Raw genomic sequence first — 12,871 nt, 5'->3', positions numbered from 1 at the left:
ACTAAATATTTACTTACAAGTAATGATGCAATGCTTACTAGTAAAGCGGATGAACCAAATGGGAGAATTCTTCAACTGCTTCGCCAATCGAATATTGAAATTACACATGATGTTAAGGTTTACAGTAGATGTTTCTTTAGAAAAACAGTTATTCATAGTGTTAAGTATACTAGACCAAAAAAAACTGATAATACTACTATTTTATTGAAAACTAAGAAAAAAATGCAAATACATGACTTTGTTGTTGCAAATAACATCTGTTATTTATATGGACATGAACTTATAACGAGTACACCTGAATTTTTTACATCACGCTTAAATCATATATTCGAAGTAGACAATATCCGAGGAGATGAGATTTTTGTTAATGCTGAGTGTTTTGAAGTAAAACTATCATTTTACACCACTGGAGTAAAGAGTTATGTTTCTTTGCTACCAAGACACTTAGGAAATTAACAAGATGATAGAACAATTTTAAATGTAAGAAATATTTTACATTAAGACTTTAAAATATTAATTACTTGACTAACGGCTTATGTTTTCTCATGCGGATATTTTATTTGGTCTAAGTGTTTCAAATATTGTAAAATTCTAATTTACGTGCATGATTGAAATCTGTAACATTATTCGAGAAACATTTTATATTAATATTTTCAATTTACAATTGTAATAATAGCAATTATTACTATGAATAAAAATGAATAATCTTATTATTACTTAAAACTAAAAATGAATAATACTTTGCTTTTTTTGAAAATATTATGAATATAAAGCACTAAGCAAAAAATTTTTAAGATTTAAAAATTTCAACAATATTCCTTTATTCCAATCCTTTCTCGAATCGTTTTCGATAAAAATTTTTTGGCATGCTTGAAATGTATTCTTTTTTAAACAGCTATTGAAATTAAATTTAATTATATATTAGGTTTTTTCTAGTGACTCGCATGCAGATTTTCTGACCTATATAATACTCTTATTCGAATAGAAGGCAAATTAATATATTCAATTCTACAAATGCTGAACATTATAAAATTTTATAACTCTTTGGAATAATGAATCGGTCTCATTATTAAAAATACTATGGTGTTTAATTATTTTTACAACAGAAAATGGATCAACAAGAAGCGGTAGAAGTGGATAAAGAAAACGATTCTTCTGCTATAAATATCTCTGAAATAAATGAACCATTAATTCACTCTAAACCCGCTGAAGCTACTCTGTCAACATCTGGAAATTCTGTAGAGAATGATGGCTATCAAAACAATGAAATCAAAAAGAATGATCAGGTTTGAAGTTTTCAATTTTTAATTTATAATATAATAAATATCTTACTTATAGGCATTTTGAAAATATGTTAATTGAAATCAATTAAAGAAGAGTAAAAATACATTTATAAACGAAATTTCGTCATTCATGGTCTGAAACTACTTGGTATCCAATTATTGCATTAATTCAATTCAATTTAAAAATATTTTTCACACTTAAATGATTTGTTGATTTTTAGTTATTTTGGATAGTTACAATGATGAAAATAATAAAAACTAGCAACCTTGCAGTCACTATGTGATTGCCGTGATTTGTTAACTATAAATAGATAAAATTTTGTTTTATTAAATAATGACTTTTGTCAAATTGCACTTTACTTTTTTAACTATTGGCGTTTTTAAAGATATAAGCTCATACCGATGTTACAGTCATCAAGAGCTTTCATTTGAGTACCCATATGCATTTTAATAAATCTTTCATGTATACATATATATATATATATATATATATATATATATATATATATATATATATATATATATATATATATATATATATATATATATAATATATGAAAAATTGATGTGGGTACTCAAATGAAAGGTCTTAATGAGTGTAACATCAGGATGAGCTTATATCTTTAAAAATGTCAATAGTTCACGAGATACAAGGTCAATTTCTTAATTATGTATCTAGAGATAGAGCATTTTTAAATGCAGCCTAAATACTTATCATAAATTGACTATTGGTGAGAATGATACGAATTCATGAAAAAGCACAACTCCAGGTCAAGACTTTTCTAACGATACCAAACTTAACCATAAAAATCCATTTTATCATATAAATACATTGGCCACAAAGTTTTGCTTATTCTTTCAACAAAATAGATTACTTTGAACTCTTCTTAGTCTTAATTCAAGATTCACAGTGATTAAAAAAAATTGAAGTTTTAAAATCTTTTCTAATCGATTTTTTCAGTTTGGAATGCTGTGTAATACAAATGGATTCATTATTTCCCTCATATACGTTTAAATTACAGTTATACGATATTTCTTTCCTCTTTTAGGTAAGGAAAGTTATAAAGAATTCGACTTTAGGCGAAAAATTTAAAAACAGCTGAAGCTTCTTGACGAGGGGTCGAGTGACGGAAATCTCGACGTCGACGGCACCGAATCATCTAAAGTTTCCAAGAACGATGCTGAACCCTTTCGAACAAGTTCAAATTTGAAACGATCACTTATTGGCAAAGGCAAATCATCAAAAAAAGTAAAAAAGTAAGTCGAGTCAACATTAATAAACAAGTTTTATTTTTGACAGCAAATATCATTGAATTTACAAGTTATTAGTTGAATATCGTCATTTTTTCAATATTTTTTATTGAATTTTGATCTTAATAATACATTAACTTTAAAACAATAGCATTGTTATGTATGACAGAGATTTAATATTTTTAATAATTTAATTGCAGCGTAAGGTCAGTGATGATAATAATAAATCAGAAATGAACCAGGCAGTATGTATAAAAATATAGATATTTACATATATCTCAAGGTTATTGAAAATGAAACTTTTACAGATCTGCTAAGAATAAAACTTCTTCAATTTTTGAACTCGTAAAAAAAAAAAAAAATTATGAAGACATAGCAAAAGTATCATTTTTTATAACTTTCAGAATATGTATAGAATAACTTAATTAATATAAAATAAATTTTAGGTGGTAACTCCGGCAACAGTAACCTCAAACGCCGATCATCATATATCTACTACTGAATCAGAAGCTCAACTTGCCCTCATCCCATCATCTCCCTTAGATAAAAATAATTCTCAAGTGAAAACTGATAGGTCAACTTCTAAAACAGGGAAGAAATCCCGCAAGACAAAAGAGAAAGAGTTGGTAAGTTGAAGATCAATTTTAAATTTTAATTGACGACATGAATCGATACAGTAACATAATTATTCTAGAATTATGATGCAATTCTAAAGATTCTCAATAAAATAAGTGACGACGTCGATTGGCTGAAAAAGCATCATACCGGACTAGAGTCTTTTATTATTGAAAATCTAACGGCAAACTTAGAAAATTGGAACCAAGTGAAACGTAAGTAATAATTATTTTTATTGTATTTATCCAATCTTTTATTGAATTAATTTAACAAACATAATTTAAGAAACAACTATTAATTTAAAAATTTTTAGATGTACAACAAGCTCCATCAAACAATCCAAATCTCACCATTGAAGATATCAATCGTCCTCCAGCGGTTGGATATGTGCGCATTGACACCAATATGGTAATTAAAATTGTTTCAAACTGAAGTCATCTTATATATAGCTAGTTTTATAGTTTCTTTAAATGATGTTTTAGATCCACTTAGGTCAAAACGTATGGCTACCAAAACAAAGCTATGATGATGCAGTTTATAATGCTGCAACAAATTCAATGTTTGTCAAAAATATTGCAATGGCAGTCTTTGGTTCTCAATATTTAAAAGAGCACAGTGTAAAAGGCAAAGGTTGCAACAAAACGAAGAGCAAACCAAGGCCAGCAATTGATCCTACCAAGGCTCTAGCTATACGAGGTAACATTATTAATATAATTTATGTCATTGTGATTCTTGTTTACTTTTTATCACTATCTATAAATATCTTATTCCTATTGTAAAATCTACCGTCATTAAAGATTAATTTCTTTAATGATTAATTTTGAATGTTTTTGTATACTAATACAAAGTAACAAACACATTGTGTAAAATCATAAATTATGTATGTCTAACACATTATGATAAGTAACAGAAGTATTAGACTGTAAGTTAATAAGCTAATTTAGAGCAGTTTATACTTTATTCAGTGAAATGCATATATAAACATTGCTAACGTATATTTTTCAGATATATTTGAGTATTATTTAAAGACTAACAAACAGTTAATCGGATCGAATTTGTTGTCAGAGAGAGACACGTACGAAGACCACATCAGAGCAAAAATTTCAGATTTACTCCGACCACCGAAAACATCTAAGCTAAAGGGTAAGAAAATAATGCTTTTCATTTATAGAGAACTATTGGAATCTGAATATTAATCGATATTTAGAAACAGAATACATATATTTAATTTCATCTTGTCTTTATCAACTGATAAACTAGTTCCTAAAGTACCGCCGAAGCCTAAGGAATCTAGTAGCAGTAGCTATCAAAACTCTGTTGGCTCCGATGACGAGAAGAACACAGAAGAAGAGACGCAAAAAGAAGATGCAGCAGAAGAAAGTAGTGTAGAGTAAAATTAAAGATTATTTTGTACTTTCGTTTGTTTTTTCCTATTAAAAACCCACAGCTAAACTTGTGAATGGCCTAATAAACACTATTAAAATAAAAATAAAATTTAATATGGATCATCCATTTTTTATATAGCTCTGAAGTCCTTTTAATAGTTATTTGCAGATAAAAATATATAAAATTATCTGTATTAATGCATGGAATATTCCTGTAAAGGCCTACAGCTACACTTGGGTATATCCAAATATATATCATTAAACTTGGAATAAAAATTTAGTATGGATGTCCAATCGATCTCATAAAGCTTTAAGGTAGTTCTAATTGTTATTTACAGATAAAAACATTAAAATACTCTTATTTTTATATCGGATATTCCTATACAGGTCTATAGCTACATCTGAGTATATCCAGACACATAACATTAGACTTGAAACAAAAGTCCAATCTGAATTATCCATTTGATACCACATAGTTATAAGATAGTCTTGATTGCATTTTACAGATGAAAATACATAAAAATGATTGTAATATAATACTGGCTTTTAATATAGAGGCCCACAACTACTCCTAGGTATATCCAGTCGTATAACGATAGACTTGGCATAAAAATCCACTCGGGATAGTCCGATTGATATAAGTAGACGTAAGATACTCTTAAAGTTAATTTACCGATAAAAACATATTAAACTAAAGTTATCATACAACTGGACACTCCAACAGAAAACACTTTTTATCATTACGCTATGTTATTGGATTTTCTAATAGAACCCACTTGCTTTAGTGCAGCTTGGTAAATCCAGATAGAAATTCTCGTGACATATAAATTCCATTAAACTTTCCGTTTTTTTTCCTTTGAAAAATTGTATAGATATGTATATGGATTTGCAGCGACAAAAGCACATTAGACCCCAATACAGTTATTTTTTATTGGAATCTATAGGATTATTTCAACAGGGGTGACATTTATGTCATTGAGTTCTCGGCCCCGGCTGAATACAACATCTCAGCCAAAGAAGAGCACAAAAGACAAATATATCAGGATCTCCTGTTTGAAATTGGCAAACTTTACCCAGGTTACCGTGTCAAGCTTGTCGTCCTGATTGTTGGCGTCCTAGGAGGGATGAAACAGTCTTTTGTATCCTCACTTGCCAAAGTTCCAGCTTACTCATCAAAAGCTGAGTTCTTGGCAGTTAGGATGCAGAAGGCTGTTTTACTTGGTTCTCTCCGTCTCTTAAGGGAAATGACTTTGGCCTGCTGTGATCACTAACCGCCTTGTTGTGCGGAGTGGTCCAGCAGTAACGGATGGAGCTCAGGCTGGGCCCTCGGAGAATCGGACTCCGGGGATAACCCCCCTGAGCATTTAATAACAAAATAATAATAATAATAATTATTATTATTATTATAATAATATCTCTATAACAATAATTATGATAAAGACAGAAATATACAAGTATTAAAAAAAATAAAATAATAAAAAGTTTTCTAAAATAAAGTTGTGTTAATTATTTTACAAATACATGTAAAGAAATAATCAATGAATTTAAATTCAAAATAACGGCTTAATTTTTCAGACATGCCAGGTGCATCTAAAAGCAATACAGCCCACAGCCGGGCATGTATTAGGATTATGTATGAGTACAATAAATTTTAATTAATTTTAATATATTTAAAATGAATTCAAATTCGCGCCTTTCTGGCACATAGTGACACCTGCTGGATACATTTAGGAGTATCCCAGTTCAAAGCTGAAAAAGTAATGAAAACAAGTCACACTATATATTTACATCAAATGTCTACAACAAATATTCATTATTATAATTAAGTTAAACAATGATAACAATAATATTGATTATAATAATTAAAATCAAACGTTAAAATAGAATAAAATTACAATTTTAAATAGACTAGATTTGAATTAACCGCCTATTTTATCAAACTTACAATGGGAATGGAACAACTCTGATACTATATAGTAGTATACTATTCTCACAAAATGTAATGTTCCAACTTAAAAATAAAAAATCTGGAACAGAGTAACTATCCGGAGAGGATCTCAGGCGTTAAATGGAAACGGACTAACTCTAATACTCGGTGGTATACTATACGCAGAAAATTGAAAAGTACCAACTTCGAAATAAAAAATTCGACCGAAATTAGTAAAATCTTTCGTAGTATCGAAAAACGGGGGAGCGAAAATTTTATAAATTAAGATAACGCTAAAAAATGAAAAAAATTATATAATTATTGCTGTTTTATAAAAAGAACTAATAATTAAACTATTTAAAGTGCGTGACAAGTGTTGACATGTATATAGTAATAAAATAAATCAAGTTGAAAATAAAGTGAGGTTATGTTGACATCTGACTCGAGAATAAAGGCACTGTAGCCTCGCGCCTACACGTTCACACACATTTCATGTGTGTTGTTGAACGTGTACTTGGCTTGATTGAGGCACGACAGTGCCTCCGGATAAATCAAGTTGAAAATAAAGTGGAGTGTGGCTATTTGCACTTACCCGTGCTGGCACGGAGCACGGGGAAAATGGTCATTTTACCCGATTTCGGCGCATGCGCACGGGTAAATTGCCAAATGCTCTGAAATCTGACCAACCCGTGCTCCCGTGCTTTCGCGCGTGCGCACGGGGTAAATTATCAAATGCTCCGAAACTTTGGCAAACCCGTGCCACCGTATTCCCGTGCCATGTACTCCCATCACGAAGCCTAGATAGAAGGAGAACGATCGCTATAGGTTTCCTCGCCGTATATGTGTCCTCAAAAATGAGGCAATATCGGGTACAATAATTCTCCACAAGGGCGGCGATACTGTTCGGGAGTTCAGATTTTTATATATGTGTTTTTGTAAACACAAGTAGTGTTGTATAATATTTATTCTGTTATTAGTTATAAATAAAAGTGAAATATGGTTAAATATTGTACTGTGGTGAGTTGTGCGAATAGCAAAAACAATAAAAAAGTAAAAAAAGAATTACAACTACAGAAAAATTCTATGTTTACAGTACCTAAAGTAAGTATAACCTTAAAGCTTTAATTTACTCCGTGTAAAAATATTAATTTGATAATTAAGTAATGTTATTTATTAATTTTCATTCAATTAAACTATATTAAAAATCCAAATAAATATTTAAAAATCGTATGATGCATAAAGTTATAAAAATAATTAATTCCTCTGAAAACGTAAATAGCAGATGTCTTTGAATTTTGTTATGGAAAAAATATTCATGTATAAAAAGAAGCTAAAAAAAATTTTAAATCTCTACTTTTTCCGCTTTTCAAAAAAATTGGGAAGTTCATAACTTCTAGTACCCAGTTGTCAGTCATTTCTCCATTTATTTTGTATATCAATTTTAGTTATAAATAATTTCATACAATGAAGCTTACATATATTGAACTAATTGAAAAATTTACATACTTTCTGTAGGATCCTGAGATAGTCCGAAATTGGAGTCAAATATTAGAACAAGATTTAGATTTTAGTTCATTCATTTGTGATAAGCATTTTGATGAGGAATATATTTTAAGGAAAGATGTGATAAATATCCCTGGTCAAGAACCGTACGTATCTGAGAGGAAAAAAATAACTCTCAAACCTGGTGCTATTCCTACATTATTTAAAAATATCAACGAGACGTCACCTTTAATTAATGTGCCACTTGATGAAACTGTAAATGTGAGAGCTGCTGTTAAAATTTTATTAATTTTAATTTCAAATAATTACTATCATGTAATAATTTCAAATGTCATTGAATTTCTTATTTTACAGAAAATTATTGTAGATCTCACAGATGGACGTCAGTTTATTGAAAGTCAGGACTTAGTGGAAGTTGATCAGGTTTTTTTATTTTTATTATTTTTACGATTCAATAAAACTATAATGAAAAAAAGGGCTAAACTAAAGAAATTTTTAACAGATTTCAGTTGATTTACAAATTGATAATTACGTTGTAGAAGCAAATAATATTGTGCAGGTAGGACTAGAAAATTTCATTATATATTATATAGGGTGATGATAATTGACCTGGGAACTTTAAGATATTTGGATAATAATAATTCTAAAATTTCTTCGGTATTTATAATGTTTTCACATTTTTCTAGAACGCACGTATTGATTCGGAGTCATCCAAGTTAAATACTCAATTCTCTATTCATGAATTGGTAAGATCTTTGGAAACTTCTAAGTTACCTAAAAAATGGAGCTGGGTTGAGGATCATTTTGATTCCCCTGCTGTCATTCTTTGCCATTTAGATTATAAATCATACGATGTTAAGTTTCGTGTTAAAGTAGATAAAGCTCTGAATATAACAGTAAGAATTTTTTTATTCGTTGACAATTTTTAGAGAAGGAAATTAATTATTTATTTTTATAGGTAACGAATGCGAAGAGTAATCAATCAGTGAAAAGTGATTTTATTATATCCAATATAAAGGAATTTTGGAAATTTCTTGAAATATTGGAGATATCACAAATATGTAATGGTAGTGGATTTGACAACCAAAAGTACGTATTATTAAATACAGTCTTGGGCTAATGTTGTTTTTAATGATATACGTTCTATTCGTTTGAAACTACGATACTCATATTGTGATAGGTCATCGGAAGCTTGTACAGTTTTTTTGACAGTTGATGAACAGTATAAAAAACAAGCAGGAATATACCGGTGTGACGAATGTAGGCAACTTAGGAAAAAATTACGTAACCAATTATATAGACCTAAAATAGATGCCGATGATCAGAATAAGAAAATGAAACTGGAGCTAAACAATGTGAAGAAGAAATGTACTAGGTTAATTAATAAGGTTTGTTTCTTTTTTACTTAACATACGCCTGCAATCGTTAATTATAATTTCTAAATATAGACATCTCATTGATTATTTAGAGTGTTCGGTTAAAGGAAACAATTGAAGAAGAAAAGCAAAAGTGTGCTAATGCTTCTGAAAGTGCTATTGAAAATGAAATATTACTTATGCCACCAATACAACAGGAAACAGTTAGAGCGTGTTTTGCTGCTGCTAAAGTCAAAAATTCTAGGCAAAGAAGATACACTATTGAGTGGGTATACGAGTGTCTTTTATTAAGAATAAAAAGTGCGGCGGTTTATGAACGACTTAGATCTCGACAAATCTTACCCCTCCCGTGTAAAGATACCCTGCAGAAATACATTCAAAAGTTAGATAGCTCATTCGGTTTTTCTGATGCTCTCTTTGAAACCCTTAAACTTAAAGGCTCTAGAATGGAAGTTAACTTGAAAAAGGGGTATTTTTTATTTCATTGTTTGTAAACGTGTTGCAGCAGATCGTAGAATTAACAATCGTTAAAAACGTACTTCCTAACTTACAACTAACCACACTATAGCTTTTTAATAATAAAACTTTGGTGCTGTAGTTATATTCGTTTTTTAACTCGTTCTATTTTGCTATAATTTGCTACTCTGCTTTATTTCAAAATCTATTCTTTCTGCTTCTTTTTAGTTTTCTCATGAGCTTTCTTAATACTTACAATGATAAAAAAATTAACATGACTCAAGAGCCAATTTCTTGAACCAAGAAAACCATTTTGAAGAAAATGATTTTCTTGAGTCAAGAGAATAAATTATTGAGACAAAATAGTTTACTTAAATCAAGAATAATTTCTTGACTCAAGAATTTATTCTCTTCGCTCAAGAAAATCATTTTCTTCAAAATGGTATTCTTGGTTGAAGATTTTAGCTTTTGAGTCAAGTTAATTTTTTTATCAGTGTACAATATCATAACACGAATTATACATATACTGATGAAAAATATTTTTCTCCATTCACTAGGCACTTTACTTCTTGATGAAGTAGCTCTAAGCGAGTGTGTAAAATTAAATCAACGAACAATGAAGTTAGATGGTTTTGTTGATTTAGGTTCTCATACGCCAGAAAAGTATCTTAACACCAGAGCTGATCACGCTTTAGTATTTATGTTTCAACCCTTTGAAGGTGATTGGGTACAAGTGATAGGCTGTTTTCTGAGTCGAAGTGCGACTGTCAGTGACATATTACACAAATTAATAATTGAATGTGTATTACTTCTGGAAAACGCTGGATTTAAAGTTGATGCAGTAACTTGTGATGGAGCTCAATGGAATCGAGGCGCGTGGAAGTTATTTGGCATCGAAGATTATAAATTCAGCTGTCAACATCCACATGATTCAAGTCGGCGTTTATGGTTCATCTCAGATTTTTCTCATTTACTTAAAAATTTCAGAAATAAAATCATGGAATCACCATCATTTTGGGTAAATTTTTGATGAAAATTACTAGATGTCAATTTAATTGTTAGATATTAGCTTGCTTAACCACTATTTATAGACTCCAGATGGTTATGTTTATCGGAAGCATTGGGAGGCTCTTTTAAAGTACGAAAATAGTTTCAAGGCTAATTTATCTGTAACGTACAGATTGACACCCGGGCACATAAAACCTGAACAATTCCAAAAATGAATGTACTTTTGGCAATTGAGGTAAATTAATTTATACTCATGATAGTTAGTTTTTGGCGTAACAAGTTTACTTGTAGTTGTTTTCAAAACGATTAAGAGTGGCTATGGAGCTTTTGAAGAGAAATGTCCAGAATTAAAAGGTTGTAAATCCACAATTGTTTTTATGGAGAGAGTTGACCGTCTTATAACAGCCATGACTTCAAGAACTCCACGGAATGCTTTACGCCCAGATATTTCATGTAAAATGAGACAGGTATCTTACATATTTTATATAAAAATATTATTCTGTTCAAATATTTTGTAGTGACGTATCAAAGCCTGGACAGGCTGTCCACAAACAATGTTTCACTAATCAAAGTGATAATAAAATTAGAGTTCAATCCATTACTGATGATTAACATGACTAGAGTAAGTAAGTCAATTAAAAATACTAAAGACTTGAATAACAAGTCTTATAATCAATCTATTAACTGATCTGAATATTTTGCCTGCTTTTTATTTCGCATCAATTACATAGTGCATTTGATTGTATCACTTATGTAACATAAACTACGATTGGAAAGGTGTGATTTGTATGCGTTGTATTTTTATAAAATTTCTCTAAATGTCAAAACAAAAATATTTGTATGTATGTTTATTCATATTCGTAACAAATTAGATGAACTGAGTAACAGGTCCTCTGATAGTTGTATTGACTAACGTAAGCATCCTACCTGTTTTTTTATAACGTGTCTCTAGCACAATGCATCTGGTTGTATCATTTTCATCGTATTAACTGTAATGTAGAAGGGGTGTGGTCTTCATACAATATTTTTTGTTGAGTTTGTTTTTGTTGAATCAATGACATTTTTTTCCATCTATTGCCTTTTTTCCATACTTACCGTTGATTACAAAAAAAAAAAGAATATAAATACGTTAATTTATTTTCTGTGATTTAACAAAACCGTTTACTCTTATTTACTCAAGCTTTCTTTTCGGTAGGCTATCGTTGAGTTTATTCAATACCTTCGAGAGTGGGAACAAAAGTCAATTGAAGAAAAAGAAAAATATAAATATTTGAAAAAGCATTTAGATGAAGACCAGCTACCTGGGAAATTTGATTTCGCAATTACTTCAAGTACACTAAGTGGGTTAAAAATTTCGCTTGGAGCAACTCTAGAACTAGTAGAATTTTTACACACTGAATGTAATTATGATTATCTAATGACTATACGTCTTACCCAAGATGCATTGGAGGTAATGACTTTGAACTTAATATTTATTTTCTTTTTCTTTCGAACTATTTCTTAGCCGTTAGTTGAGGTATGTACTAACTAAATTCTTATTTTCAGAAATTTTTTGGGATTATGCGAAGTGCCTGCGGATGTAACGATCATCCAGACGTTATGTTATTTGGTCAAGTTTATCGTTTGCTTTGTTCTTATTCTTTGGCGACTCCACCAAAAGGTTCGAATGTTACTGCTGGGGAACTATTGCAATCCTTGATGCAGACAAAAGATTCCTTGGCTTTAGCTTCTACTCCTAAAAACGAATGGCTGAAAAAACTTGATGATATTGTAGAAGAGGGTATTTGTGACATTTCTGAAGAACGAAGTGATAATGGTACTGGTGAGGATGAAAATGTATCTAAAAATCACCTAGAAGATGATTCCATGTTTACTGGACAAGTTTATGTTGATCGTAGACCATTCGAAAGTCTTGTTGATACGACAGATGATGATGATGAAGATCAAACTGACCAAATCCACGAAGTTCATAGTCGAAAGCCGTTTGAAAGCTTGGTTGATGATAGTGATGACGAGGACAATAATATCAATAACAACAACAACAATGATAATAAGGACGAATATGAA

The 12,871-nt window shown here is 30.2% G+C and overlaps 2 protein-coding genes across 5 annotated transcripts; both read left to right on the top strand.

Moving 5' to 3' along the window:
• Window positions 1-824: 824 nt before the first annotated feature.
• On the top strand, window positions 825-4,674 carry LOC141536867 (uncharacterized). Its single transcript, XM_074257646.1, has 9 exons — window positions 825-1,286; window positions 2,333-2,540; window positions 2,735-2,779; window positions 2,981-3,160; window positions 3,229-3,364; window positions 3,463-3,557; window positions 3,632-3,845; window positions 4,155-4,292; window positions 4,410-4,674. The coding sequence occupies exons 3-9, from the start codon at window positions 2,768-2,770 to the stop codon at window positions 4,541-4,543; spliced, it is 909 nt and encodes a 302-aa protein (XP_074113747.1). The 5' UTR covers window positions 825-1,286; window positions 2,333-2,540; window positions 2,735-2,767; the 3' UTR covers window positions 4,544-4,674.
• A 2,532-nt stretch (window positions 4,675-7,206) lies between these two features.
• On the top strand, window positions 7,207-12,226 carry LOC141536866 (uncharacterized). 4 transcript variants are annotated; one of them, XR_012480808.1, is made up of 10 exons: window positions 7,207-7,562; window positions 7,977-8,225; window positions 8,319-8,387; window positions 8,467-8,523; window positions 8,651-8,860; window positions 8,923-9,053; window positions 9,145-9,352; window positions 9,433-9,605; window positions 10,441-10,814; window positions 10,888-11,035. XR_012480808.1 is itself a non-coding variant. In XM_074257645.1 (9 exons), the coding sequence occupies exons 1-9, from the start codon at window positions 7,458-7,460 to the stop codon at window positions 12,076-12,078; spliced, it is 1,281 nt and encodes a 426-aa protein (XP_074113746.1). In that variant the 5' UTR covers window positions 7,215-7,457; the 3' UTR covers window positions 12,079-12,226. The 4 variants fall into 4 exon arrangements, 1 of the variants encoding a protein (XP_074113746.1); XR_012480807.1 differs by having other exon boundaries at window positions 9,433-9,609; window positions 10,354-10,814; XR_012480809.1 differs by having other exon boundaries at window positions 7,223-7,562; window positions 10,354-10,814.
• The last annotated feature ends 645 nt before the right edge of the window (window positions 12,227-12,871 follow it).

Source organism: Cotesia typhae, unplaced genomic scaffold (genome assembly GCF_013202065.1).
Source record: "Cotesia typhae breed Kobodo isofemale line unplaced genomic scaffold, CoteBio_Ctyphae scaffold_45, whole genome shotgun sequence".
Taxonomy (NCBI): Eukaryota; Metazoa; Arthropoda; class Insecta; order Hymenoptera; family Braconidae; genus Cotesia; species Cotesia typhae.
The sequence above is the reverse complement of the archived record's forward strand: the minus strand, read 5'-3'. Positions and strand labels throughout refer to the sequence as shown.